At 77.0% G+C, this 25,754-nt stretch overlaps 1 protein-coding gene across 1 annotated transcript in view; it reads right to left on the reverse strand.

Annotated features, from left to right (window-relative positions):
- Positions 1–603: 603 nt before the first annotated feature.
- LOC138065129 (DNA polymerase delta catalytic subunit-like) overlaps positions 604–25,754 on the reverse strand; it is a 36,580-nt gene continuing 11,429 nt past the window's right edge. The window contains 14 exon segments of the mRNA XM_068929324.1: positions 604–799; positions 3,079–3,254; positions 8,616–8,753; positions 11,049–11,144; positions 12,305–12,452; positions 15,436–15,549; positions 16,234–16,350; positions 16,426–16,514; positions 17,737–17,928; positions 18,041–18,151; positions 19,629–19,769; positions 21,096–21,200; positions 22,320–22,448; positions 25,387–25,424. Coding sequence (XP_068785425.1) covers positions 643–799; positions 3,079–3,254; positions 8,616–8,753; positions 11,049–11,144; positions 12,305–12,452; positions 15,436–15,549; positions 16,234–16,350; positions 16,426–16,514; positions 17,737–17,928; positions 18,041–18,151; positions 19,629–19,769; positions 21,096–21,200; positions 22,320–22,448; positions 25,387–25,424 — 1,751 coding nt within the window. The 3' untranslated portion in view covers positions 604–642.

A 25,754-nucleotide genomic window follows, 5' to 3' on the forward strand; every position in this document is an offset into this window, starting at 1 on the left:
GGCCTGGGGGCCGGCGTAGGCGGCAGCTCCGTGGTGCCGCGCCGGGGGGGGCGGGGGGTGTTGGGGGGTGCCGGGGGGGGTTGGGGGTCCCGGGGGGTCCCGGGGGGGGGTCACCTCTCGGCCAGCTGCACGTGGGCCTGGGGGCCGGCGTAGGCGGCAGCTCCGTGGTGCCGCGCCGGGGGGGGGCGGGGGTGTTGGGGGGTGCCGGGGGGGGTTGGGGGTCCCGGGGGGGGTCCCGGGGGGGGGTCACCTCTCGGCCAGCTGCACGTGGGCCTGGGGGCCGGCGTAGGCGGCAGCTCCGTGGTGCCGCGCCGGGGGGGTCGGGGGGTGCCGGGGGGGGTTGGGGGTCCCGGGGGGGGTCCCGGGGGGGGGTCACCTCTCGGCCAGCTGCACGTGGGCCTGGGGGCCGGCGTAGGCGGCAGCTCCGTGGTGCCGTGCCGGGGGTGCTGGGGGGGGTTGGGGGGTGCCGGGGGGGGGTTGGGGGTCCCGGGGGGGTCCCGGGGGGGGGTCACCTCTCGGCCAGCTGCACGTGGGCCTGGGGGCCGGCGTAGGCGGCAGCTCCGTGGTGCCGTGCCGGGGGTGCTGGGGGGTGTTGGGGGGCGCCGGGGGGGGTTGGGGGTCCCGGGGGGGTCCCGGGGGGGGTCACCTCTCGGCCAGCTGCACGTGGGCCTGGGGGCCGGCGTAGGCGGCAGCCGCCCGCGTCAGCTCCTTGGTGATGACGAGCTGCGAGATGTCGACCCGGTTGCAGAGCAGGTCCGAGATGACGTCCTGCGCGTGGGCCACCGCCCCGGCCGGGTCCCTGCGGGGGGGGCACGGGCACGGGGGGGTCACGGGCACGGGGGGGGCACGGAGACCCCCCCCCGCCCCGGCCAGGTCCCTGCGGGGGGTCACGGGCACGGGGGGGGGGTCATGGGCACGGGGGGGGGCACGGAGACCCCCCACCGCCCCGGCCGGGTCCCTGCGGGGGGGGCACGGGCACGGGGGGGGCACGGCCACGGGGGGGGCACGGAGACCCCCCCCACCCCGGCCGGGTCCCTGCGGGGGGGGCACGGGCACGGGGGGGTCACGGGCACGGGGGGGGCACGGAGACCCCCCCCCCGCCCCGGCCGGGTCCCTGCGGGGGGGTCACGGGCATGGGGGGGTCACAGGCACGGGGGGGGCACGGAGACCCCCCACCGCCCCGGCCGGGTCCCTGCGGGGGGGCACGGGCACGGGGGGGTCACGGGCACGGGGGGGGCACGGAGACCCCCCCCCCGCCCCGGCCGGGTCCCTGCGGGGGGGGCACGGACATGGGGGGGTCACGGGCACGGGGGGGGCACGGAGACCCCCCCCCCGCCCCGGCCGGGTCCCTGCGGGGGGGGCACGGGCATGGGGGGGTCACGGGCACGGGGGGGGGCACGGAGACCCCCCCCCACCCCGGCCGGGTCCCTGCGGGGGGGTCACGGGCACGGGGGGGTCACGGGCACGGGGGGGGCACGGAGACCCCCCCCCGCCCCGGCCGGGTCCCTGCGGGGGGGGCACGGGCATGGGGGGGTCACGGGCACGGGGGGGGCACGGAGACCCCCCACCGCCCCGGCCGGGTCCCTGCGGGGGGGCACGGGCATGGGGGGGGGTCACGGGCACGGGGGGGGGCACGGAGACCCCCCCCCGCCCCGGCCGGGTCCCTGCGGGGGGGGCACGGGCACGGGGGGGGGCCACGGGCACGGGGGGGGGGCACGGAGACCCCCCCCCCCGGCCGGGTCCCTGCGGGGGGGGCACGGGCACGGGGGGGGGTCACGGGCACGGGGGGGGCACGGAGACCCCCCCCCACCCCGGCCGGGTCCCTGCGGGGGGGGCACGGGCACGGGGGGGGGTCATGGGCACGGGGGGGGCACGGAGACCCCAGACCCCTCAGACCCTCCCCAGACCCCCTCCTAGACACCCACCCTCAGCACCCCCAGCCCCTCTCCCAGACCCCAGACCCTCTCCCAGACCCCAGAGCCCCCCCAGAACCCCTCCTAGACACCCACCCCCAGCACCCCCAGACTCCCAAGACCCCCAGACCCCTCCAGACCCTCTCCCAAACCCCCCTGCCAGACCCCAGACCCCCCCCAGACGCCCACCCCCAGCACCCCCAGCACCCCCAGACCCCCCTGCCAGACCCCAGACCCTCTCCCAGACCCCAGACCCCCTCCTAGACACCCACCCCCAGCACCCCCCTGCCCAGACCCCAGACCCCCCTGCCAGACCCCAGACCCTCTCCCAGACCCCAGACCCCCCCCAGACCCCCACCTAGACACCCACCCCCAGCACCTCCAGCACCCCCGACCCTCTCCCAGCCCCCAGCCCCCCTCCCAGACACCCACCCCCAGCACCCCCAGACCCCAGCCCCTCTCCCAGCCCCCAGACCCCCTCCTAGACGCCCACCCCCAGCACCCCCAGCACCCCCAGCCCCTCTCCCAGCCCCCAGACCCCCTCCCAGACACCCACCCCCAGCACCCCGACCCTCTCCCAGCCCCCAGACCCCCACCTAGACACCCACCTCCAGCACCCCCAGACCCCCGACCCTCTCCCAGCCCCCAGACCCCCCTGTCAGACCCCAGACCCCCCCCAGACCCCCTCCTAGACACCCACCCCCAGCACCCCCAGACCCCCGACCCTCTCCCAGCCCCCAGCCCCCCTCCCAGACGCCCACCCCCAGCACCCCCAGCACCCCCGACCCTCTTCCAGACCCCCAGACCCCCCTGTCAGACCCCAGACCCCCCCCAGACCCCCTCCTAGACACCCACCCCCAGCACCCCCAGACCCCCGACCCTCTCCCAGCCCCCCTCCCAGACGCCCACCCCCAGCACCCCCAGCACCCCCAGCACCCCAGCCCCTCTCCCAGCCCCCAGCCCCCCTCCCAGACACCCACCCCCAGCACCCCCAGCACCCCCAGCACCCCAGCCCCTCTCCCAGCCCCCAGCCCCCCTCCCAGACGCCCACCCCCAGCACCCCCAGCACCCCCAGCACCCCAGCCCCTCTCCCAGCCCCCAGCGCCCCTCCCAGACGCCCACCCCCAGCACCCCCCGGACCCCCGCCGCCGGGGGGGGGGCTCACCGGTCGACGAGCAGGCGGCGCAGGCAGGTGCTGACCAGGTTGGCGACGAGGGGGCAGTTGTCGCGCCGCACGGCCTCCAGCCCCTTGCACTCCACCTTGTCGTGGGCCTCGGGGCGCGAGGCGAAGTGCAGCCCCGCGTAGCGCTTCTTGCTGATCAGCAGGTACGGCCAGTACACCTGGGGGGGGGGCACCCGTGGGACCCCCGCCCGCGGCCCCCGTGGGAGCCCCGACCCCCCGGCGGGGGGGGCAGCACCCGTGGGACCCAGCCCCGCGGAGCGCTTCTTGCTGATCAGCAGGTACGGCCAGTACACCTGGGGGGGGGGCACCCGTGGGACCCCCGGCGGGGGGGGCGGCACCCGTGGGACCCCCGGCCGCGGCCCCCGTGGGAGCCCCGACCCCCGGCGGGGGGCAGCACCCGTGGGACCCAGCCCCGCGGAGCGCTTCTTGCTGATCAGCAGGTACGGCCAGTACACCTGGGGGGGGGGCACCCGTGGGACCCCCGGCGGGGGGGGCGGCACCCGTGGGACCCCCGGCCGCGGCCCCCGTGGGAGCCCCGACCCCCCGGCGGGGGGGGCAGCACCCGTGGGACCCAGCCCCGCGGAGCGCTTCTTGCTGATCAGCAGGTACGGCCAGTACACCTGGGGGGGGGGGCACCCGTGGGACCCCCGCCCGCGGCCCCCGTGGGAGCCCCGACCCCCCGGCGGGGGGGGCAGCACCCCTGGGACCCAGCCCCGCGTAGCGCTTCTTGCTGATCAGCAGGTACGGCCAGTACACCTGGGGGGGCAGCACCCGTGGGACCCCCGCCCGCGGCCCCCGTGGGAGCCCCGACCCCCCGGCGGGGGGGGGCAGCACCCGTGGGACCCAGCCCCGCGGAGCGCTTCTTGCTGATCAGCAGGTACGGCCAGTACACCTGGGGGGGGGCGGCACCCGTGGGACCCCCGCCCGCGGCCCCCGTGGGAGCCCCGACCCCCCGGCGGGGGGGGCAGCACCCCTGGGACCCAGCCCCGCGGAGCGCTTCTTGCTGATCAGCAGGTACGGCCAGTACACCTGGGGGGGGGCAGCACCCGTGGGACCCCCGCCCGCGGCCCCCGTGGGAGCCCCGACCCCCCGGCGGGGGGGGCAGCACCCCTGGGACCCAGCCCCGCGGAGCGCTTCTTGCTGATCAGCAGGTACGGCCAGTACACCTGGGGGGGCAGCACCCGTGGGACCCCCGCCCGCGGCCCCCGTGGGAGCCCCGACCCCCCGGCGGGGGGGGGCAGCACCCGTGGGACCCAGCCCCGCGGAGCGCTTCTTGCTGATCAGCAGGTACGGCCAGTACACCTGGGGGGGGGCACCCGTGGGACCCCCGCCCGCGGCCCCCGTGGGAGCCCCGACCCCCCGGCGGGGGGGGCAGCACCCGTGGGACCCAGCCCCGCGTAGCGCTTCTTGCTGATCAGCAGGTACGGCCAGTACACCTGGGGGGGGGGCGGCACCCGTGGGACCCCCGGCGGGGGGGGCAGCACCCGTGGGAGCCCCGACCCCCCGGCGGGGGGGGCAGCACCCGTGGGACCCAGCCCCGCGGAGCGCTTCTTGCTGATCAGCAGGTACGGCCAGTACACCTGGGGGGGGGCAGCACCCGTGGGACCCCCGGCGGGGGGGGCAGCACCTGTGGGACCCCCGCCCGCGGCCCCCGTGGGAGCCCCGACCCCCCGGCGGGGGGGGCAGCACCCGTGGGACCCAGCCCCGCGGAGCACTTCTTGCTGATCAGCAGGTACGGCCAGTACACCTGGGGGGGGGCGGCACCCGTGGGACCCCCGCCCGCGGCCCCCGTGGGAGCCCCGACCCCCCGGCGGGGGGGGCAGCACCCCTGGGACCCAGCCCCGCGGAGCGCTTCTTGCTGATCAGCAGGTACGGCCAGTACACCTGGGGGGGGGGCACCCGTGGGACCCCCGCCCGCGGCCCCCGTGGGAGCCCCGACCCCCCGGCGGGGGGGGGCAGCACCCCTGGGACCCAGCCCCGCGGAGCGCTTCTTGCTGATCAGCAGGTACGGCCAGTACACCTGGGGGGGGGCACCCGTGGGACCCCCGGCGGGCAGCACCCGTGGGAGCCCCGACCCCCCGGCGGGGGGGGCAGCACCCGTGGGACCCAGCCCCGCGGAGCGCTTCTTGCTGATCAGCAGGTACGGCCAGTACACCTGGGGGGGGGCAGCACCCGTGGGACCCCCGGCGGGGGGGGCAGCACCTGTGGGACCCCCGCCCGCGGCCCCCGTGGGAGCCCCGACCCCCCGGCGGGGGGCAGCACCCCTGGGACCCAGCCCCGCAGAGCGCTTCTTGCTGATCAGCAGGTACGGCCAGTACACCTGGGGGGGGGGGCGGCACCCGTGGGACCCCCGCCCGCGGCCCCCGTGGGAGCCCCGACCCCCCGGCGGGGGGGGCAGCACCCCTGGGACCCAGCCCCGCGTAGCGCTTCTTGCTGATCAGCAGGTACGGCCAGTACACCTGGGGGGGGGGCGGCACCCGTGGGACCCCCGGCGGGGGGGGCAGCACCCGTGGGAGCCCCGACCCCCCGGCGGGGGGGGCAGCACCCGTGGGACCCAGCCCCGCGGAGCGCTTCTTGCTGATCAGCAGGTACGGCCAGTACACCTGGGGGGGGCAGCACCCGTGGGACCCCCGGCGGGGGGGGCAGCACCTGTGGGACCCCCGCCCGCGGCCCCCGTGGGAGCCCCGACCCCCCGGCGGGGGGGGCAGCACCCGTGGGACCCAGCCCCGCGGAGCGCTTCTTGCTGATCAGCAGGTACGGCCAGTACACCTGGGGGGGGGCAGCACCCGTGGGACCCCCGGCGGGGGGGGCAGCACCTGTGGGACCCCCGCCCGCGGCCCCCGTGGGAGCCCCGACCCCCCGGCGGGGGGGGGCAGCACCCCTGGGACCCAGCCCCGCGGAGCACTTCTTGCTGATCAGCAGGTACGGCCAGTACACCTGGGGGGGGGCGGCACCCGTGGGACCCCCGCCCGCGGCCCCCGTGGGAGCCCCGACCCCCCGGCGGGGGGGGCAGCACCCCTGGGACCCAGCCCCGCGGAGCGCTTCTTGCTGATCAGCAGGTACGGCCAGTACACCTGGGGGGGGGCAGCACCCGTGGGACCCCCGGCGGGGGGGGCAGCACCTGTGGGACCCCCGCCCGCGGCCCCCGTGGGAGCCCCGACCCCCCGGCGGGGGGGGCAGCACCCCTGGGACCCAGCCCCGCGGAGCGCTTCTTGCTGATCAGCAGGTACGGCCAGTACACCTGGGGGGGGGGCACCCGTGGGACCCCCGCCCGCGGCCCCCGTGGGAGCCCCGACCCCCCGGCGGGGGGGGGCAGCACCCCTGGGACCCAGCCCCGCGGAGCGCTTCTTGCTGATCAGCAGGTACGGCCAGTACACCTGGGGGGGGGCACCCGTGGGACCCCCGCCCGCGGCCCCCGTGGGAGCCCCGACCCCCCGGCGGGGGGGGCAGCACCCCTGGGACCCAGCCCCGCGGAGCGCTTCTTGCTGATCAGCAGGTACGGCCAGTACACCTGGGGGGGGGCACCCGTGGGACCCCCGGCGGGCAGCACCCGTGGGAGCCCCGACCCCCCGGCGGGGGGGGCAGCACCCGTGGGACCCAGCCCCGCGGAGCGCTTCTTGCTGATCAGCAGGTACGGCCAGTACACCTGGGGGGGGGCAGCACCCGTGGGACCCCCGGCGGGGGGGGCAGCACCTGTGGGACCCCCGCCCGCGGCCCCCGTGGGAGCCCCGACCCCCCGGCGGGGGGGGCAGCACCCCTGGGACCCAGCCCCGCGGAGCGCTTCTTGCTGATCAGCAGGTACGGCCAGTACACCTGGGGGGGGGCACCCGTGGGACCCCCGGCGGGCAGCACCCGTGGGAGCCCCGACCCCCCGGCGGGGGGGGCAGCACCCGTGGGACCCAGCCCCGCGGAGCGCTTCTTGCTGATCAGCAGGTACGGCCAGTACACCTGGGGGGGGGCACCCGTGGGACCCCCGCCCGCGGCCCCCGTGGGAGCCCCGACCCCCCGGCGGGGGGGGCAGCACCCGTGGGACCCAGCCCCGCGTAGCGCTTCTTGCTGATCAGCAGGTACGGCCAGTACACCTGGGGGGGGGCACCCGTGGGACCCCCGGCGGGCAGCACCCGTGGGAGCCCCGACCCCCCGGCGGGGGGGGGCAGCACCCGTGGGACCCAGCCCCGCGGAGCGCTTCTTGCTGATCAGCAGGTACGGCCAGTACACCTGGGGGGGGGCACCCGTGGGACCCCCGCCCGCGGCCCCCGTGGGAGCCCCGACCCCCCGGCGGGGGGGGGCAGCACCCCTGGGACCCAGCCCCGCGGAGCGCTTCTTGCTGATCAGCAGGTACGGCCAGTACACCTGGGGGGGGGCACCCGTGGGACCCCCGCCCGCGGCCCCCGTGGGAGCCCCGACCCCCGGCGGGGGGGGGCAGCACCCGTGGGACCCCCGCCCGCGGCCCCCGTGGGAGCCCCGACCCCCCGGCGGGGGGGGCAGCACCCCTGGGACCCAGCCCCGCGGAGCGCTTCTTGCTGATCAGCAGGTACGGCCAGTACACCTGGGGGGGGGGCGGCACCCGTGGGACCCCCGCCCGCGGCCCCCGTGGGAGCCCCGACCCCCCGGCGGGGGGGGGCAGCACCCCTGGGACCCAGCCCCGCGTAGCGCTTCTTGCTGATCAGCAGGTACGGCCAGTACACCTGGGGGGGGGGCACCCGTGGGACCCCCGCCCGCGGCCCCCGTGGGAGCCCCGACCCCCCGGCGGGGGGCAGCACCCGTGGGACCCAGCCCCGCGTAGCGCTTCTTGCTGATCAGCAGGTACGGCCAGTACACCTGGGGGGGGGGGCGGCACCCGTGGGACCCCCGCCCGCGGCCCCCGTGGGAGCCCCGACCCCCCGGCGGGGGGCAGCACCCGTGGGACCCAGCCCCGCGGAGCGCTTCTTGCTGATCAGCAGGTACGGCCAGTACACCTGGGGGGGGGCAGCACCCGTGGGACCCCCGCCCGCGGCCCCCGTGGGAGCCCCGACCCCCCGGCGGGGGGCAGCACCCGTGGGAGCCCCACCTTCTCGAACTCCAGCTTGATGGGGGGGGGGGGAAGTGGCCCGAGACCCAGGCGGCCGCGGGGGGACGCGATGGGGGGGGGGACACGGTGGGGGGGGGGACGCGATGGGGGGGGGACACGGGGGGGGGACGCGATGGGGACACGGGGGGGGGGACGCGGCGGACCCCCACCTTCTCGAACTCCAGCTTGATGGGGGGGGGGAAGTGGCCCGAGACCCAGGCGGCCGCGGGGGGACGCGATGGGGGGGCGGGACGCGATGGGGGGGCACACGGGGGGGGGGACGCGTTGCGGACGGGGGGGGGGGACGCAGCGGACCCCCACCTTCTCGAACTCCAGCTTGATGGGGGGGGGGAAGTGGCCCGAGACCCAGGCGGCCGCGGGGGGACGCGATGGGGGGGGGGACGCGATGGGGGGGCACACGGGGGGGGGACGCGTTGGGGACACGGGGGGGGACGCGGCGGACCCCCACCTTCTCGAACTCCAGCTTGATGGGGGGGGGGAAGTGGCCCGAGACCCAGGCGGCCGCCTCGCGCCCCAGCGCCATGGCCTCGGCCACCGAGGCGGCGCCCAGGCGGCACATCACCGAGTCCGTGTCCCCGTACACCACCTGGGGGGGGCGTGGGGGGGTCAACACCCCCCGGACCCCCCGGGCCCCCCCCAGACCCCCCGGACACCACCTGGGGGGTCAACACCCCCGGGACCCTCCCCCGAACCCCCCCCGAACCCCCGTACACCACCTGGGGGGGTCAACACCCCCGGGACCCTCCCCCGAACCCCCCCCGAACCCCCGGACACCACCTGGGGGGGTCAACACCCCCGGGACCCCCCCGGACCCCCCCGGGCCCCCCCCAGACCCCCGGACACCACCTGGGGGGGGGCATCACCCCCCGGGACCCCCCCAACCCCCCCAGTCAACACCCCCGGGCCCCCCCCGAACCCCCGGACACCACCTGGGGGGGGCATGGGGGGGTCAACACCCCCGGGACCCCCCCGGACCCCCCCCAGACCCCCCGGACACCACCTGGGGGGAGCATCACCCCTCGGGACCCCCCCAACCCCCCCAGTCAACACCCCCGGGCCCCCCCCGAACCCCCCCCCGAAACCCCCCGGGACCCCCCCAGACCCCCTGGACACCACCTGGGGGGGTCAACACCCCCGGGACCCTCCCCCGAACCCCCCCCGAACCCCCGGACACCACCTGGGGGGGTCAACACCCCCGGGACCCCCCCGGTCAACCCCCCCGGGACCCCCCGGACACCACCTGGGGGGGTCAACACCCCCGGGACCCTCCCCCGAACCCCCCCCGAACCCCCGGACACCACCTGGGGGGGTCAACACCCCCGGGACCCCCCCGGTCAACCCCCCCGGGACCCCCCGGACACCACCTGGGGGGGGCATCACCCCCGGGACCCCCCAACCCCCTGGTCAACACCCCCGGGACCTCCTGAACCCCCCGGACACCACCTGGGGGGGCGTGGGGGGGTCAACACCCCCGGGACCCCCCCAAACCCCCCCGGGACCCCCCCAGACCCCCCGGACACCACCTGGGGGGGTCAACACCCCCCGGACCCCCCCGAACCCCCCAGTCAACCCCCCCGGGGACCCCCCAGACACCACCTGGGGGGGGCATGGGGGGGTCAACACCCCCGGGACCCCCCCGAACCCCCCGGTCAACCCCCCCGGGACCCCCCCAAACCCCCCGGACACCACCTGGGGGGGTCAACACCCCCGGACCCCCCCGAACCCCCCAGTCAACCCCCCCGGGACCCCCCAGACACCACCTGGGGGGGGCATGGGGGGGTCAACACCCCCGGGACCCCCCCAACCCCCCCGGACACCACCTGGGGGGGTCAACACCCCCCGGACCCCCCCGAACCCCCCAGTCAACCCCCCCGGGACCCCCCAGACACCACCTGGGGGGGGCATGGGGGGGTCAACACCCCCGGGACCCCCCCAACCCCCCCGGACACCACCTGGGGGGGTCAACACCCCCCGGGACCCCCCCCAAACCCCTGCGGACCCCCCCATACATCATCCGGGGGGGGTCAACACCCCCCCTGGACCCCCCCCAAACCTCCCCCATACACCACCTGGGGGGGGTCAACCCCCCCCAAACCCTGCCTAGAACCCCCCCCTCACCCGTCTGGGGACCCCCCTCAGCACCCCTCAGACCCCTCTGGGGACCCCCTTAGCACCCCCCAGACCCCCCTCAGACCTCTTAGGACCCCCAGACCCCCCCAGACCCCTCAGACACCCCCAGGAGCCCCTCACACCCCCTTAGCACCCCCCAGGCCCCCCTCAGACCCCTCAGGACCCCCAGACTCCCCCCAGACCCCCCCGGCACCCCCCAGACCCCTCTAGGGACCCCCTTAGCACCCCCCAGACCCCCCTCAGACCTCTCAGGACCCCCAGACCCCCCCAGACCCCTCAGACACCCCCAGGAGCCCCTCACACCCCCTTAGCACCCCCCAGACCCCCCTCAGACCCCTCAGGACCCCCAGACCCCCCCCAGACTCCCCCCAGACTCCCCTGGCACCCCCCAGACCCTTCTGGGGACCCCCTTAGCCCCCCCCAGAGCCCCCTCAGACCCCTCAGGACCCCCAGACTCCCCCCAGACCCCCCTGGCACCCCCCAGACCCCTCTGGGGACCCCCTTAGCACCCCCCAGACCCCCCTCAGACCCCTCAGGACCCCCAGACGCCCCCCAGACCCCTCTGGGGACCCCCTAGACCTCTCTGGGGACCCCCTTAGCACCCCCCAGACCCCCCTCAGACCCCTCAGGACCCCCAGACGCCCCCCAGACCCCTCTGGGGACCCCCTAGACCCCTCTGGGGACCCCCTTAGCACCCCCCAGAGCCCCCTCAGACCCCCCAGAGCCCCCTGGGGACCCCCCGGCCCCCCACCTTGGCGTCGGCGGGGTAGCCGTTGGCCAGGCAGAACTTGCTCTCCACCAGCTGCTTCGTCCGCTCGATCATCTGGCGCCCGAAGGCCGTGACGCTCTGGGGGGGGACGTGGGGGGCAGCGCCGTGGGGCAGCGCCGTGGGGCGGCGCCGTGGGGCTCACCTGGGAGATGGCGAGGCAGGGCAGCCGCCCGGCCTGGGCCCCGGTGAAGCCGTGGGGCGCGCGGGGGGGGCAGCGCCGGGGGGCAGCGCTGCGCCGGGGGGCCGCGCCGTGGGGCAGGGCCGCGCCGTGGGGCGGTGTGGGGCGGTGTGGGGCGCCGTGGGGCTCACCTGGGAGATGGCGAGGCAGGGCAGCCGCCCGGCCTGGGCCCCGGTGAAGCCGTGGGGCGCGCGGGGGGGCAGCACCAGGGGGCAGCGCCGCGCCGGGGGGCCGCGCCGTGGGGCAGGGCCGCGCCGTGGGGCGGTGTGGGGCGCCGTGGGGCTCACCTGGGAGATGGCGAGGCAGGGCAGCCGCCCGGCCTGGGCCCCGGTGAAGCCGTGGGGCGCGCGGGGGGGGCAGCGCCGGGGGGCAGCGCCGCGCCGGGGGGCCGCGCCGTGGGGCTGGGCCGCGCCGTGGGGCGGTGTGGGGCGCCGTGGGGCTCACCTGGGAGATGGCGAGGCAGGGCAGCCGCCCGGCCTGGGCCCCGGTGAAGCCGTGGGGCGCGCGGGGGCCGTGCCAGGGGGCAGCGCCGCGCCGGGGGGCCGCGCCGTGGGGCAGGGCCGCGCCGTGGGGCGCCGTGGGGCGCCGTGGGGCTCACCTGGGAGATGGCGAGGCAGGGCAGCCGCCCGGCCTGGGCCCCGGTGAAGCCGTGGGGCGCGTGGGGGCCGCGCCAGGGGGCAGCGCTGCGCCGGGGGGCCGCGCCGTGGGGCAGGGCCGCGCCGTGGGGCGCCGTGGGGCGCCGTGGGGCTCACCTGGGAGATGGCGAGGCAGGGCAGCCGCCCGGCCTGGGCCCCGGTGAAGCCGTGGGGCGCGTGGGGGCCGCGCCAGGGGGCAGCGCTGCGCCGGGGGGCCGCGCCGTGGGGCAGGGCCGCGCCGTGGGGCGCCGTGGGGCGCCGTGGGGCTCACCTGGGAGATGGCGAGGCAGGGCAGCCGCCCGGCCTGGGCCCCGGTGAAGCCGTGGGGCGCGTGGGGGCCGCGCCAGGGGGCAGCGCTGCGCCGGGGGGCCGCGCCGTGGGGCAGGGCCGCGCCGTGGGGCGCCGTGGGGCGCCGTGGGGCTCACCTGGGAGATGGCGAGGCAGGGCAGCCGCCCGGCCTGGGCCCCGGTGAAGCCGTACACGGAGTTGGCGCTGACCTTGAGCGCCTGCTGCCGCCCGTCCAGCACCTGCCGCCGGAAGGGCTCCCGCTCGCGGCCCAGCTCCGCCTTCACCCTGCCGAGGCGCCCCATAGCTGCCCCATAGCTGCCCCATAGCTGCCCCATAGCTGCCCCACAGCCGCCCCACGGCACCTGCCGCCGGAAGGGCTCCCGCTCGCGGCCCAGCTCCGCCTTCACCCTGCCGAGGCGCCCCATAGCTGCCCCATAGCTGCCCCATAGCTGCCCCATAGCTGCCCCACAGCCGCCCCACGGCACCTGCCGCCGGAAGGGCTCCCGCTCGCGGCCCAGCTCCGCCTTCACCCTGCCGAGGCGCCCCATAGCTGCCCCATAGCTGCCCCATAGCTGCCCCATAGCCGCCCCATAGCACCCCACGGCCGCCCCACGGCACCTGCCGCCGGAAGGGCTCCCGCTCGCGGCCCAGCTCCGCCTTCACCCTGCCGAGGCGCCCCATAGCTGCCCCATAGCTGCCCCATAGCTGCCCCATAGCGCCCCACGGCTGCCCCATAGCTGCCCCATAGCACCCCATGGCCGCCCCACGGCACCTGCCGCCGGAAGGGCTCCCGCTCGCGGCCCAGCTCCGCCTTCACCCTGCCGAGGCGCCCCCATAGCTGCCCCATAGCTGCCCCATAGCTGCCCCATAGCGCCCCACGGCTGCCCCATAGCTGCCCCATAGCACCCCATGGCCGCCCCACGGCACCTGCCGCCGGAAGGGCTCCCGCTCGCGGCCCAGCTCCGCCTTCACCCTGCCGAGGCGCCCCATAGCTGCCCCATAGCTGCCCCATAGCACCCCACAGCCGCCCCATAGTTGCCCCACGGCACCTGCCGCCGGAAGGGCTCCCGCTCGTGGCCCAGCTCCGCCTTCACCCTGCCGAGGCGCCCCATAGCTGCCCCATAGCTGCCCCATAGCACCCCACAGCCGCCCCATAGCCGCCCCACGGCACCTGCCGCCGGAAGGGCTCCCGCTCGCGGCCCAGCTCCGCCTTCACCCTGCCGAGGCGCCCCATAGCTGCCCCATAGCTGCCCCATAGCTGCCCCATAGCTGCCCCACAGCGCCCCATGGCCGCCCCTCGGCACCTGCCGCCGGAAGGGCTCCCGCTCGCGGCCCAGCTCCGCCTTCACCCTGCCGAGGCGCCCCATAGCTGCCCCATAGCTGCCCCATAGCTGCCCCATAGCACCCCACGGCCGCCCCACGGCACCTGCCGCCGGAAGGGCTCCCGCTCGCGGCCCAGCTCCGCCTTCACCCTGCCGAGGCGCCCCATAGCTGCCCCATAGCTGCCCCATAGCTGCCCCATAGCCGCCCCATAGCACCCCACGGCCGCCCTACGGCACCTGCCGCCGGAAGGGCTCCCGCTCGCGGCCCAGCTCCGCCTTCACCCTGCCGAGGCGCCCCATAGCTGCCCCACAGCTGCCCCATAGCTGCCCCACAGCACCCCACGGCCGCCCCACGGCACCTGCCGCCGGAAGGGCTCCCGCTCCCGGCCCAGCTCTGCCTTCACCCTGCCGAGGCGCCCCATAGCTGCCCCATAGCTGCCCCATAGCGCCCCATGGCTGCCCCATAGCTGCCCCACAGCCGCCCCACGGCACCTGCCGCCGGAAGGGCTCCCGCTCGCGGCCCAGCTCCGCCTTCACCCTGCCGAGGCGCCCCATAGCTGCCCCATAGCTGCCCCATAGCACCCCACGGCCGCCCCACGGCACCTGCCGCCGGAAGGGCTCCCGCTCGCGGCCCAGCTCCGCCTTCACCCTGCCGAGGCGCCCCATAGCTGCCCCATAGCTGCCCCATAGCCGCCCCATAGCACCCCACGGCCGCCCCACGGCACCTGCCGCCGGAAGGGCTCCCGCTCGCGGCCCAGCTCTGCCTTCACCCTGCCGAGGCGCCCCATAGCTGCCCCATAGCTGCCCCATAGCTGCCCCATAGCCGCCCCATAGCACCCCACGGCCGCCCCACGGCACCTGCCGCCGGAAGGGCTCCCGCTCGCGGCCCAGCTCCGCCTTCACCCTGCCGAGGCGCCCCATAGCTGCCCCATAGCTGCCCCGTAGCGCCCCACGGCTGCCCCATAGCGCACCACACTGCCCCATGGCACCCCACACCACCCCACGGCTGCCCCACGGTACCCCGCCGCTGCCTCACACTGCCCCACAGCGCCTCATGGCCCCCTACCGCTGCCCCACAGCGCCCCACCATCGCCCCACAGTGCCTCACCGTTGTGCCATAGCACCCCGCCGCTGCCCCACGGCGCCCCACGGCCCCCCACCGCTGCGCCATGGCTGCCCCACGCCGCCCCACACTGCCCTATGCCCACCCCAAGGCATCCTGCCGCTGCCCCACAGTGCCCCATGCCTGCCCCACGGCACCCCACTGCTGTGCCACAGTGCCCCACGCCTGCCCCACGCCACCCCACAGTGCCCCACACCTGCCCCATGCCACCCCACAGCGCCCCACCGCTGCCCCCCAGACCCCCCCGCACCTTCCCCTCGGACCCCTGCTGCTGCCCCATGGGACCCCTCCCCACCGTCCCCTGCCCCCCTGCTGCCCCCCAGGACCCCCATCACCCCCCACCACCACCCCCTGCACCCCGGGCCCCCCCCAGACCCCCCAAACACCCCCCCAGGACCCCAATAACACCCCCCGGCCCCCCCAGACCCCCCAAACACCCCTCAGGACCCCAATAAAACCCCCTGGGCCCCCCAGACCTCCCAAACACCCCTCAGGACCCCAATAACACCCCCCAGGCCCCCCCAGACCCCCCAAACACCCCCCCAGGACCCCAATAACACCCCCTGGGCCCCCCCAGACCCCCCAAATGCCCCCCTGGGACCCCAATAACACCCCCCGGGCCCCCCCAGACTCCCCAAACACCCCTCAGGACCCCAATAACACCCCCCAGGCCCCCCCAGACCCCCCAAACACCCCTCAGGACCCCAATAACACCCCCCGGGCCCCCTCCAGACCCCCCAACGCCCCCCGGGACCCCCCAGGAGCCCCCCCCGACCTCCCAAGCGCCCCCCGGGACCCCCCAGGAGCCCCCCCCGGCCCCCACCTCTTGCGGGCGGCCAGCAGCCCCTCGAGCACCTCGGGCAGGAGCCCCTTGCGCACGGCGGCCGTGACGAACAGGTCACCCGTGGGCGTGCGCACCACGTCCCCCGCCGCCAGCCTGGGGTCGGGGGGGGTCAGCGCTGCCCCACGGCGTCCCCCCGGGACCCCCACACCGCCCCACACCGCCCCCCGGACCCCCCACGGCCGTGACGAACAGGTCACCCGTGGGCGTGCACACCACGTCCCCCGCCGCCAGCCTGGGGTCGGGGGGGGTCAGCACTGCCCCACGGCGTCCCCCCGGGACCCCCAACACCTCCCAGTCCTGCCCCTATGCCCCCCAGTGCCTCCCAGTGCCCCCCAGTCCTGCCCCAGTGCCCCTCAGTGCCTCCCAGTCCTGCCCCAGTGCCCCTCAGCACCCCCCAGTCCTGCCCCAGTGCCCCCCAGTGCCCCCAGCACCCCCCAGTCCTGCCCCAGTGCCCCCCAGCACCTCCCAGTGCCCCCTAGTCCTGCCCCAGTGCCCCCCAGTCCTGCCCCAGCACCTCCCAGTCCTGCTCCAGTGCCCCCCAGTCTCCCCCGGTCTCCCCCAGTCCCTCCCAGGCTCTCCCCAGCACCCCCTCATTGCTCCCAGTGCCAACGCAGCCCCTCCCAGTGCCCCCCAGTTCCTCCCAGTACCCCCCAGGCTCTCCCCAGCACCCCCTCATTGCTCCCAGTGTCCCCCCAGTTCCTCCCAGTGCCCCCCAGTCCCCACCCCGGTGCCCCCCCAGTCCCTCCCAGTGCCGCCCAGCGCCCGGCCCGCCCCCACCCGTAGCGCTCGGGGCCGCCGGGGGGCAGCAGGGTGGTGTAGCAGAGGTTGTGCGCCATCATGATGGACGGGTACAGCGAGGAGAAGTCCAGCGTGGCGATGGGGGTGTCGTAGTACCTGCGGGGGCGTCACCGTCACCGTCACCCTCCCCGCGCCCCCGCCGCCCCGCGCCCCCGCCGCCCCCCCGCTCACCCCTTGAGCGGCTCGATGACGGTGGCTCCCTCGTAGTCCTCGCCGCCCTCCGCCTTCACCACCGGCATCACCAGGTCCTGCTTCATGGCCTGGGGGCGGGGGGGGGGGGGCGGCAGGGCTCAGCGGGGGACGTCACCTCCCCGGCGCCCTGCGACGGCCCCGTCCCCACGTCCCTCTTCCTCCACGTCCCTCCTGGTGGCTCCGTAGCCACATCTCCACGTCCTTCTTCCTCCATGTTCCTCCCGGTGGCCCCATGGCCCCACCTCCATGTCCCTGTTCCTCCAGGTCCCTCCAGGTCCCTCCTGGTGGCCCCATGTCCCCACCTCCACGGCCCTGTTCCTCCTCATGACCCCATGTCCCCACCTCCATGTCCCTCTTCCTCCGTGTCCCTCCTGGTGGCCCCATGGCCCCACCTCCATGTCCCTGTTCCTCCAGGTTCCTCCTGGTGGCCCCATGTCCCCACCTCCACGGCCCTGTTCCTCCTCATGACCCCATGTCCCCACCTCCATGTCCCTCTTCCTCCATGTTCCTCCTGATGCCCCATGTCCCCCCCTCCATGTCCCTCTTCCTCCATGTTCCTCCTGATGCCCCATGTCCCCACCTCCATGTCCCTGTTCCTCCGTGTCCCTCCTGGTGCCCCATGTCCCCACCTCCATGACCCTCTTCCTCCATGTTCCTCCTGATGCCCCATGTCCCCACCTCCATATCCCTCTTCCTCCATGTTCCTCCTGGTGGCCACATGGCCCCACCTCCATGTCCCTGTTCCTCCATGTTCCTCCTGGTGCCCCATGTCCCCACCTCCATGACCCTCTTCCTCCATGTTCCTCCTGATGCCCCATGTCCCCACCTCCATATCCCTCTTCCTCCATGTTCCTCCTGGTGGCCACATGGCCCCACCTCCATGTCCCTGTTCCTCCATGTTCCTCCTGGTGCCCCATGGCCCCACCTCCATGTCCCTGTTCCTCCACGTCCCTCCTGGTGGCCCCATGTCCCCACCTCCACGGCCCTCTTTCTCCATGTCCCTCCTCATGACCCCATGTCCCCACCTCCACGGCCCTGTTCCTCCACGTCCCTCCTGGTGGCCCCATGTCCCCACCTCCATGTCCCTGCTTCTCCAGGTCTCTTCTGGCAGCCCCATGTCCTCACTTCCATGTTCTTCCTCCTACAGGTTCCTCCTGGTCGCCCCATGGCCCCGTCCCCACGTCCCTCTTTCTCCACGTCCTCGTCCCCACGTCCCTGTTCCTCCACGGCCCTCCTGGTGGCCCGTGTCCCTGTCCCCCTAGCGTCCCCAGCTCCCCGTGTCCGGCTCACCTGGCGCAGGAGCTGGGAGACCACCTTGACCTGCTGTCCCCGCACCAGCAGGTAGCTGAGGGGGACGCCGGTGACGCGGGCCATCTCCACGTAGTTCACCACGCACATGAGCTTCTCCAGGAGCCGCAGCGGCAGGAAGGCGTCCTTGAGGCAGTACACGGCCAGGCGGCGCCGCGTCTGCTCCGAGCCGTTCTGGGGACACGGGGACACGTCAGGGACACAGGGAGGACGCGGCAGGGACACAGGGCCATGCAGTGGGGACACGGGGCCTGCCGGGAGCCCCGCCCGGACGCCTGGGCCCCACCTGGAGGTCGGTGATGATGGAGTGCTGCACGTCCTCCTTCTGCTCCTGCAGGAAGTGGTAGCTGACGGCGTTGAGGGTGTAGGAGCGCAGCTTGTGGTCCCGCAGCAGCACCTGCCCGGGGGGGACGTCACCGTCACCGCCGCCCCCCACGGCGCGGCCTGTCCCCGCCCTGCGCCCCTCCGCGTCGCCCCTGGGTCCTGCGACAGGTTCAGGGGGACGTGGCCCTCCGTGGTGACCCTCCATGTCTCCTCTGTGTCCCTCCCGTGTCCCCCCGCGTCACCCCTGGGTCCTGCGACAGGTTCAGGGGGACGTGGCCCTCCGTGGTGACCCTCCATGTCTCCTCTGTGTCCCTCCCGTGTCCCCCCGCGTCGCCCCTGGGTCCTGCGACAGGTTCAGGGGGACGTGGCCCTCCGTGGTGACCCTCCGTGTCTCCTCTGTGTCCCTCCCGTGTCCCCCCGCGTCGCCCCTGGGTCCTGCGACAGGTTCAGGGGGACGTGGCTCTCCGTGGTGACCCTCCGTGTCTCCTCTGTGTCCCTCCCGTGTCCCCCCGCGTCACCCCTGGGTCCTGCGACAGGTTCAGGGGGACGTGGCCCTCCGTGGTGACCCTCCATGTCTCCTCTGTGTCCCTCCCGTGTCCCCCCGCGTCACCCCTGGGTCCTGCGACAGGTTCAGGGGGACGTGGCCCTCCGTGGTGACCCTCCGTGTCTCCTCTGTGTCCCTCCCGTGTCCCCCCGCGTCGCCCCTGGGTCCTGCGACAGGTTCAGGGGGACGTGGCCCTCCGTGGTGACCCTCCGTGTCTCCTCTGTGTCCCTCCCGTGTCCCCCCGCGTCACCCCTGGGTCCTGCGACAGGTTCAGGGGGACGTGGCTCTCCGTGGTGACCCTCCATGTCTCCTCTGTGTCCCTCCCGTGTCCCCCCGCGTCACCCCTGGGTCCTGCGACAGGTTCAGGGGGACGTGGCTCTCCGTAGTGACCCTCCATGTCTCCTCTGTGTCCCTCCCGTGTCCCCCCGCGTCGCCCCTGGGTCCTGCGACAGGTTCAGGGGGACGTGGCCCTCCGTGGTGACCCTCCATGTCTCCTCTGTGTCCCTCCCGTGTCCCCCCATGTCACCCCTGGGTCCTGCGACAGGTTCAGGGGGACGTGGCCCTCCGTGGTGACCCTCCGTGTCTCCTCTGTGTCCCTCCCGTGTCCCCCCGCGTCACCCCTGGGTCCTGCGACAGGTTCAGGGGGACGTGGCTCTCCGTGGTGACCCTCCATGTCTCCTCTGTGTCCCTCCCGTGTCCCCCCGCGTCACCCCTGGGTCCTGCGACAGGTTCAGGGGGACGTGGCCCTCCGTGGTGACCCTCCGTGTCTCCTCTGTGTCCCTCCCGTGTCCCCCCGCGTCGCCCCTGGGTCCTGCGACAGCTTCAGGGGGACGTGGCTCTCCGTGGTGACCCTCCATGTCCCCCCACGTCCCCTCAACATCCCCCCGTGTCCCCATACCTGCAGCAGGTCCAACTGCACCCGGCCCTCCATGGTGACCCTCCACGTCCCTCCGTGTCCCCTCAACGTCCCCCCACGTCCCCTCAACGTCCCCCCGTGTCCCCGCACCTGCAGCAGGTCGAACTGCACCCGGCCCTCCATGGTGACCATCTTGTTCTCGCGCCGGCCCAGCTGCCGCGACTGGAAGGAGGCGTCGCGCACGAGCGAGCGCTGCCCCCGGACCCGGCCCAGGAAGGGGAAGGAGTCGACCTGGGGGGGGGGGGGGGGGGACAGGGGTGAGGGGCTGGGGGGCAGCCACCGCCCTGGGGGGGGCAGCAGGGCCCGAGGGCTCTGCCTATGGGGCTGGCTGGAGCCTGTGGGGCGGCTGTGGGGGCCTGTGGGGCGGCTGGGGGTCAGGCTGGGAGGCTGTGGGGCGGCTGGGGGGCTGGCTGGGAGGCCGGGGGGGGCCAAGGGGCCAGCTAGGCAGCCGTGGGTGCCATGGGGCAGCCGTGGGGCAGCTGTGAGGCAGCCGTGGGTGCCGTGGGGCGGCCGTACCTTGAGGACCTGGGCGCGCTGCAGCAGGTAGGGCAGGCGCGGGGGGACGGGAGCCGCCGCAGGGGGGTCCGGGGGGGCGTGGGGGGCGCGTGGGCGCCATGGGGCAGCCGTGGGCACCGTGGGCGCCGTGGGGTGGGCGTGGGCGCCGTGGGGCGGCCGTACCTTGAGGACCTGGGCGCGCTGCAGCAGGTAGGGCAGGCGCGGGGGGACGGGAGCCGCCGCAGGGGGGTCTGGGGGGCGTGGGGGGCGCGTGGGCGCCATGGGGCAGCCGTGGGCGCCGTGGGCGCCGTGGGGCGGGCGTGGGCGCCGTGGGGCGGCCGTGGGGCGGCCGTACCTTGAGGACCTGGGCGCGCTGCAGCAGGTAGGGCAGGCACGGGGGGACGGGAGCCGCCGCAGGGGGGTCTGGGGGGCGTGGGGGGCGCGTGGGCGCCGTGGGGCGGCCGTGGGGCAGCCGTGGGGCGGCCGTGGGCGCCGTGGGGCGGCCATGGGGCAGCCGTACCTTGAGGACCTGGGCGCGCTGCAGCAGGTAGGGCAGGCGCGGGGGGACGGGAGCCGCCGCAGGGGGGTCTGGGGGGCGTGGGGGGCGCGTGGGCGCCGTGGGGCGGGCGTGGGCGCCGTGGGGCAGCCGTGGGGCGGCCGTGGGCGCCGTGGGGCAGCCGTGGGCGCCGTGGGGCGGCCGTGGGGCGGCCGTACCTTGAGGACCTGGGCGCGCTGCAGCAGGTAGGGCAGGCGCGGGGGGACGGGAGCCGCCGCAGGGGGGTCTGGGGGGCGTGGGGGGCGCGTGGGCGCCGTGGGGCGGCCGTGGGCGCCGTGGGGCAGCCGTGGGGCGGCCGTGGGCGCCGTGGGGCGGCCGTGGGGCGGCCGTACCTTGAGGACCTGGGCGCGCTGCAGCAGGTAGGGCAGGCGCGGGGGGACGGGAGCCGCCGCAGGGGGGTCTGGGGGGCGTGGGGGGCGCGTGGGCGCCGTGGGGCGGCCGTGGGCGCCGTGGGGCAGCCGTGGGGCGGCCGTGGGCGCCGTGGGGCGGCCGTGGGGCGGCCGTACCTTGAGGACCTGGGCGCGCTGCAGCAGGTAGGGCAGGTCGAAGTTCTGGATGTTGTAGCCCGTGACGATGTCGGGGTCCACGACGCGCACGAACTCGGCCCAGGCCTGGGGGGGGGGGGGGATGGGGGGTCAGGGGGTGCTGGGACCCCCAGAACCCCCCCCCGGGGACCCCCAGTCCCACATGGAGCCCCCCAGGCACCGCGGAGCCCCCCCAGGGGCTCCCAAGTCCCACCTGGAGCCCCCAGGGCCCCTCACATCCCAGCAGCAGCCACCCCCAGGACCCCCCACCCCACCTGCAGCCCCCCAGGGCCCCCCCCCAGGTCCCACCTGGACCCCCCCCAGGACCCCCTCACATCCACCTGCAGCCCCCCAGGGTCCCCCCCAGAACCTCCCACCCCACCTAGAGCCCCCCAGGGCCCCCCCAGGACTCCCCATCCCACCTAGAGCCCCCCAGGGCCCTCCCCAGGTCCCACCTGGAGCCCCCCCAGGACCCCTCATCACACCTGGAGACCCCCAGCGCCCCCCATGTCCCAGTTGGAGCCCCTCTGAGCCCCCCAGCTCTCTCCCAGTGCCACCTGATGCCCCCAGCGCCCCCCAGGAGCCCCCCCTGGACCCCTCATCCCACCTGCAGCCCCCCAGAATCCCCCCCAGGACCCCCCATGTCCCAGTTGGAGCCCCTCTGAGCCCCCAGGGCTCTCTTAGGTCCACCTCAAGCCCCCCCAGGACCCGCCACATCCCACCTGCAGCCCCCCAGCGCCCCCCATGTCCCAGTTGGAGCCCCTCTGAGCCCCCCAGCTCTCTCCCAGTGCCACCTGATGCCCCCAGTGCCTCCCAGGAGCCCCCCTAGGACCCCCCATCCCACCTGCAGCCCCCCAGAAGCCCCCCCAGGACCCCCCCCATCCCACCTGCAGCCCCTTTGAGCCCCCCAGGGCTCTCCTAGGTCCACCTGGAGCCCCCCCAGGACCCCCCCCATCCCACCTGCAGCCCCTTTGAGCCCCCCAGGGCTCTCCTAGGTCCACCTGGAGCCCCCCCAGGACCCCCCCATCCCACCTGCAGCCCCCCCCGCCCCCAGGGCTCTCCTAGGTCCACCTGGAGCCCCCCCAGGACCCCCCCCATCCCACCTGCAGCCCCTCTGAGCCCCCCAGGGCTCTCCTAGGTCCACCTGGAGCCCCCCAGGACCCCCCCCATCCCACCTGCAGCCCCCCGGCCCCCCCCCGGCCGCACCTGCAGCAGGTCCTGCTCGCGCTGGAAGCAGAGCACCTGGGAGCCCAGGATGGGGGCGCAGGTGCCCAGGGCGAAGACGGCGCGCACGAAGGGCTCCCGCTCGCCCTGCCGCAGCACCACGCCGGCCACCTGGATCACGGGGTCCTGCTCGGGCTCGGGGGAACACCCCTGGGGGGGGGGACGGCGGTGAGACCCCCCCCGGAGCCCCCAGACCCACCTCGGAGCCCCCCGAATCCCCTCGACCCCGCGCGGAGCCCCCCGAGCCCCCCCGGAGCCGCCGGCCGCAGCACCACGCCGGCCACCTGGATCACGGGGTCCTGCTCGGGCTCGGGGAACACGCCTGGGGGGGGGGACGGCGGTGAGACCCCCCCCGGAGCCCCAGACCCACCTCGGAGCCCCCCGAATCCCCCGACCCGCGCGGAGCCCCCCGAGCCCCCCCGGAGCCGCCGGCCGCAGCACCACGCCGGCCACCTGGATCACGGGGTCCTGCTCGGGCTCGGGGAACACGCCTGGGGGGGGGGGGACGGCGGTGAGACCCCCCCCCCCGGAGCCCCCAGACCCACCTCGGAGCCCCCCGAATCCCCCCGACCCCGTGCGGAGCCCCCCGAGCCCCCCCGAGCCGCCGGCCGCAGCACCACGCCGGCCACCTGGATCACGGGGTCCTGCTCGGGCTCGGGGAACACGCCTGGGGGGGGGGGACGGCGGTGAGACCCCCCCCGGAGCCCCCAGACCCACCTCGGAGCCCCCCGAATCCCCCCGACCCCGCGCGGAGCCCCCCGAGCCCCCCCCGGAGCCGCCGGCCGCAGCACCACGCCGGCCACCTGGATCACGGGGTCCTGCTCGGGCTCGGGGAACACGCCTGGGGGGGGGGGGACGGCGGTGAGACCCCCCCCCCGGAGCCCCCAGACCCACCTCGGAGCCCCCCGAATCCCCCCGACCCCGTGCGGAGCCCCCCGAGCCCCCCCGGAGCCGCCGGCCGCAGCACCACGCCGGCCACCTGGATCACGGGGTCCTGCTCGGGCTCGGGGAACACCCCTGGGGGGGGGGGACGGCGGTGAGACCCCCCCCCCGGAGCCCCCAGACCCACCTCGGAGCCCCCCGAATCCCCCCGACCCCGTGCGGAGCCCCCCGAGCCCCCCCGGAGCCGCCGGCCGCAGCACCACGCCGGCCACCTGGATCACGGGGTCCTGCTCGGGCTCGGGGAACACGCCTGGGGGGGGGGGACGGCGGTGAGACCCCCCCCGGAGCCCCCAGACCCACCTCGGAGCCCCCCGAATCCCCCCGACCCCGCGCGGAGCCCCCCGAGCCCCCCCGGAGCCGCCGGCCGCAGCACCACGCCGGCCACCTGGATCACGGGGTCCTGCTCGGGCTCGGGGAACACCCCTGGGGGGGGGGGACGGCGGTGAGACCCCCCCCCCGGAGCCCCCAGACCCACCTCGGAGCCCCCCGAATCCCCCCGACCCCGTGCGGAGCCCCCCGAGCCCCCCCGGAGCCGCCGGCCGCAGCACCACGCCGGCCACCTGGATCACGGGGTCCTGCTCGGGCTCGGGGAACACCCCTGGGGGGGGGGGACGGCGGTGAGACCCCCCCCCCGGAGCCCCCAGACCCACCTCGGAGCCCCCCGAATCCCCCCGACCCCGTGCGGAGCCCCCCGAGCCCCCCCGGAGCCGCCGGCCGCAGCACCACGCCGGCCACCTGGATCACGGGGTCCTGCTCGGGCTCGGGGAACACCCCTGGGGGGGGGGGACGGCGGTGAGACCCCCCCCCCGGAGCCCCCAGACCCACCTCGGAGCCCCCCGAATCCCCCCGACCCCGTGCGGAGCCCCCCGAGCCCCCCCGGAGCCGCCGGCCGCAGCACCACGCCGGCCACCTGGATCACGGGGTCCTGCTCGGGCTCGGGGAACACGCCTGGGGGGGGGGGACGGCGGTGAGACCCCCCCCGGAGCCCCCAGACCCACCTCGGAGCCCCCCGAATCCCCCCGACCCCGCGCGGAGCCCCCCGAGCCCCCCGGAGCCGCCGGCCGCAGCACCACGCCGGCCACCTGGATCACGGGGTCCTGCTCGGGCTCGGGGAACACCCCTGGGGGGGGGGACGGCGGTGAGACCCCCCCCCGGAGCCCCCAGACCCACCTCGGAGCCCCCCGAATCCCCCTGACCCCGCGCGGAGCCCCCCGAGCCCCCCCGGAGCCGCCGGCCGCAGCACCACGCCGGCCACCTGGATCACGGGGTCCTGCTCGGGCTCAGGGAACACCCCTGGGGGGGGGGACGGCGGTGAGACCCCCCCCCGGAGCCCCCAGACCCACCTCGGAGCCCCCCGAATCCCCCCGACCCCGCGCGGAGCCCCCCGAGCCCCCCCGGAGCCGCCGGCCGCAGCACCACGCCGGCCACCTGGATCACGGGGTCCTGCTCGGGCTCGGGGAACACCCCTGGGGGGGGGACGGCGGTGAGACCCCCCCCCGGAGCCCCCAGACCCACCTCGGAGCCCCCCGAATCCCCCCGACCCCGTGCGGAGCCCCCCGGAGCCCCCCGGAGCCGCCGGCCGCAGCACCACGCCGGCCACCTGGATCACGGGGTCCTGCTCGGGCTCGGGGAACACCCCTGGGGGGGGGACGGCGGTGAGACCCCCCCCCGGAGCCCCCAGACCCACCTCGGAGCCCCCCGAATCCCCCCGACCCCGTGCGGAGCCCCCCGAGCCCCCCCGGAGCCGCCGGCCGCAGCACCACGCCGGCCACCTGGATCACGGGGTCCTGCTCGGGCTCGGGGGAACACCCCTGGGGGGGGGACGGCGGTGAGACCCCCCCCGGAGCCCCCAGACCCACCTCGGAGCCCCCCGAATCCCCCCGACCCCGTGCGGAGCCCCCCGAGCCCCCCCTGCCGCAGCACCACGCCGGCCACCTGGATCACGGGGTCCTGCTCGGGCTCGGGGAACACCCCTGGGGGGGGGGGACGGCGGTGAGACCCCCCCCGGAGCCCCCAGACCCACCTCGGAGCCCCCCGCATCCCCCCGACCCCGTGCGGAGCCCCCGAGCCCCCCCGGAGCCGCCGGCCGCAGCACCACGCCGGCCACCTGGATCACGGGGTCCTGCTCGGGCTCGGGGAACACCCCTGGGGGGGGGACGGCGGTGAGACCCCCCCGGACCCCCCCAGACCCTCCCCGGCCCCCTACCCTTGCGCCCGGCGCACTCGATGTCAAAGCTGAGCACCCGCAGGGGCGCGAGGTCCTGCCAGGTGCCCCCCCGGAGCCCCCAGACCCCCCCCAGACCCCCCCGGAGCCCCCCCGGAGCCCCCAGACCCCCCGGAGCCCCCCCCGGTCCCCTACCCCTTGCGCCCGGCGCACTCGATGTCAAAGCTGAGCACCCGCAGGGGCGCGAGGTCCTGCCAGGCGCCCCCCGGAGCCCCCAGACCCCCCCCGGAGCCCCCCCCGGAGCCCCCAGA

This window comes from Struthio camelus, unplaced genomic scaffold (genome assembly GCF_040807025.1).
Source record: "Struthio camelus isolate bStrCam1 unplaced genomic scaffold, bStrCam1.hap1 HAP1_SCAFFOLD_149, whole genome shotgun sequence".
Classification (NCBI taxonomy): domain Eukaryota; kingdom Metazoa; phylum Chordata; class Aves; order Struthioniformes; family Struthionidae; genus Struthio; species Struthio camelus.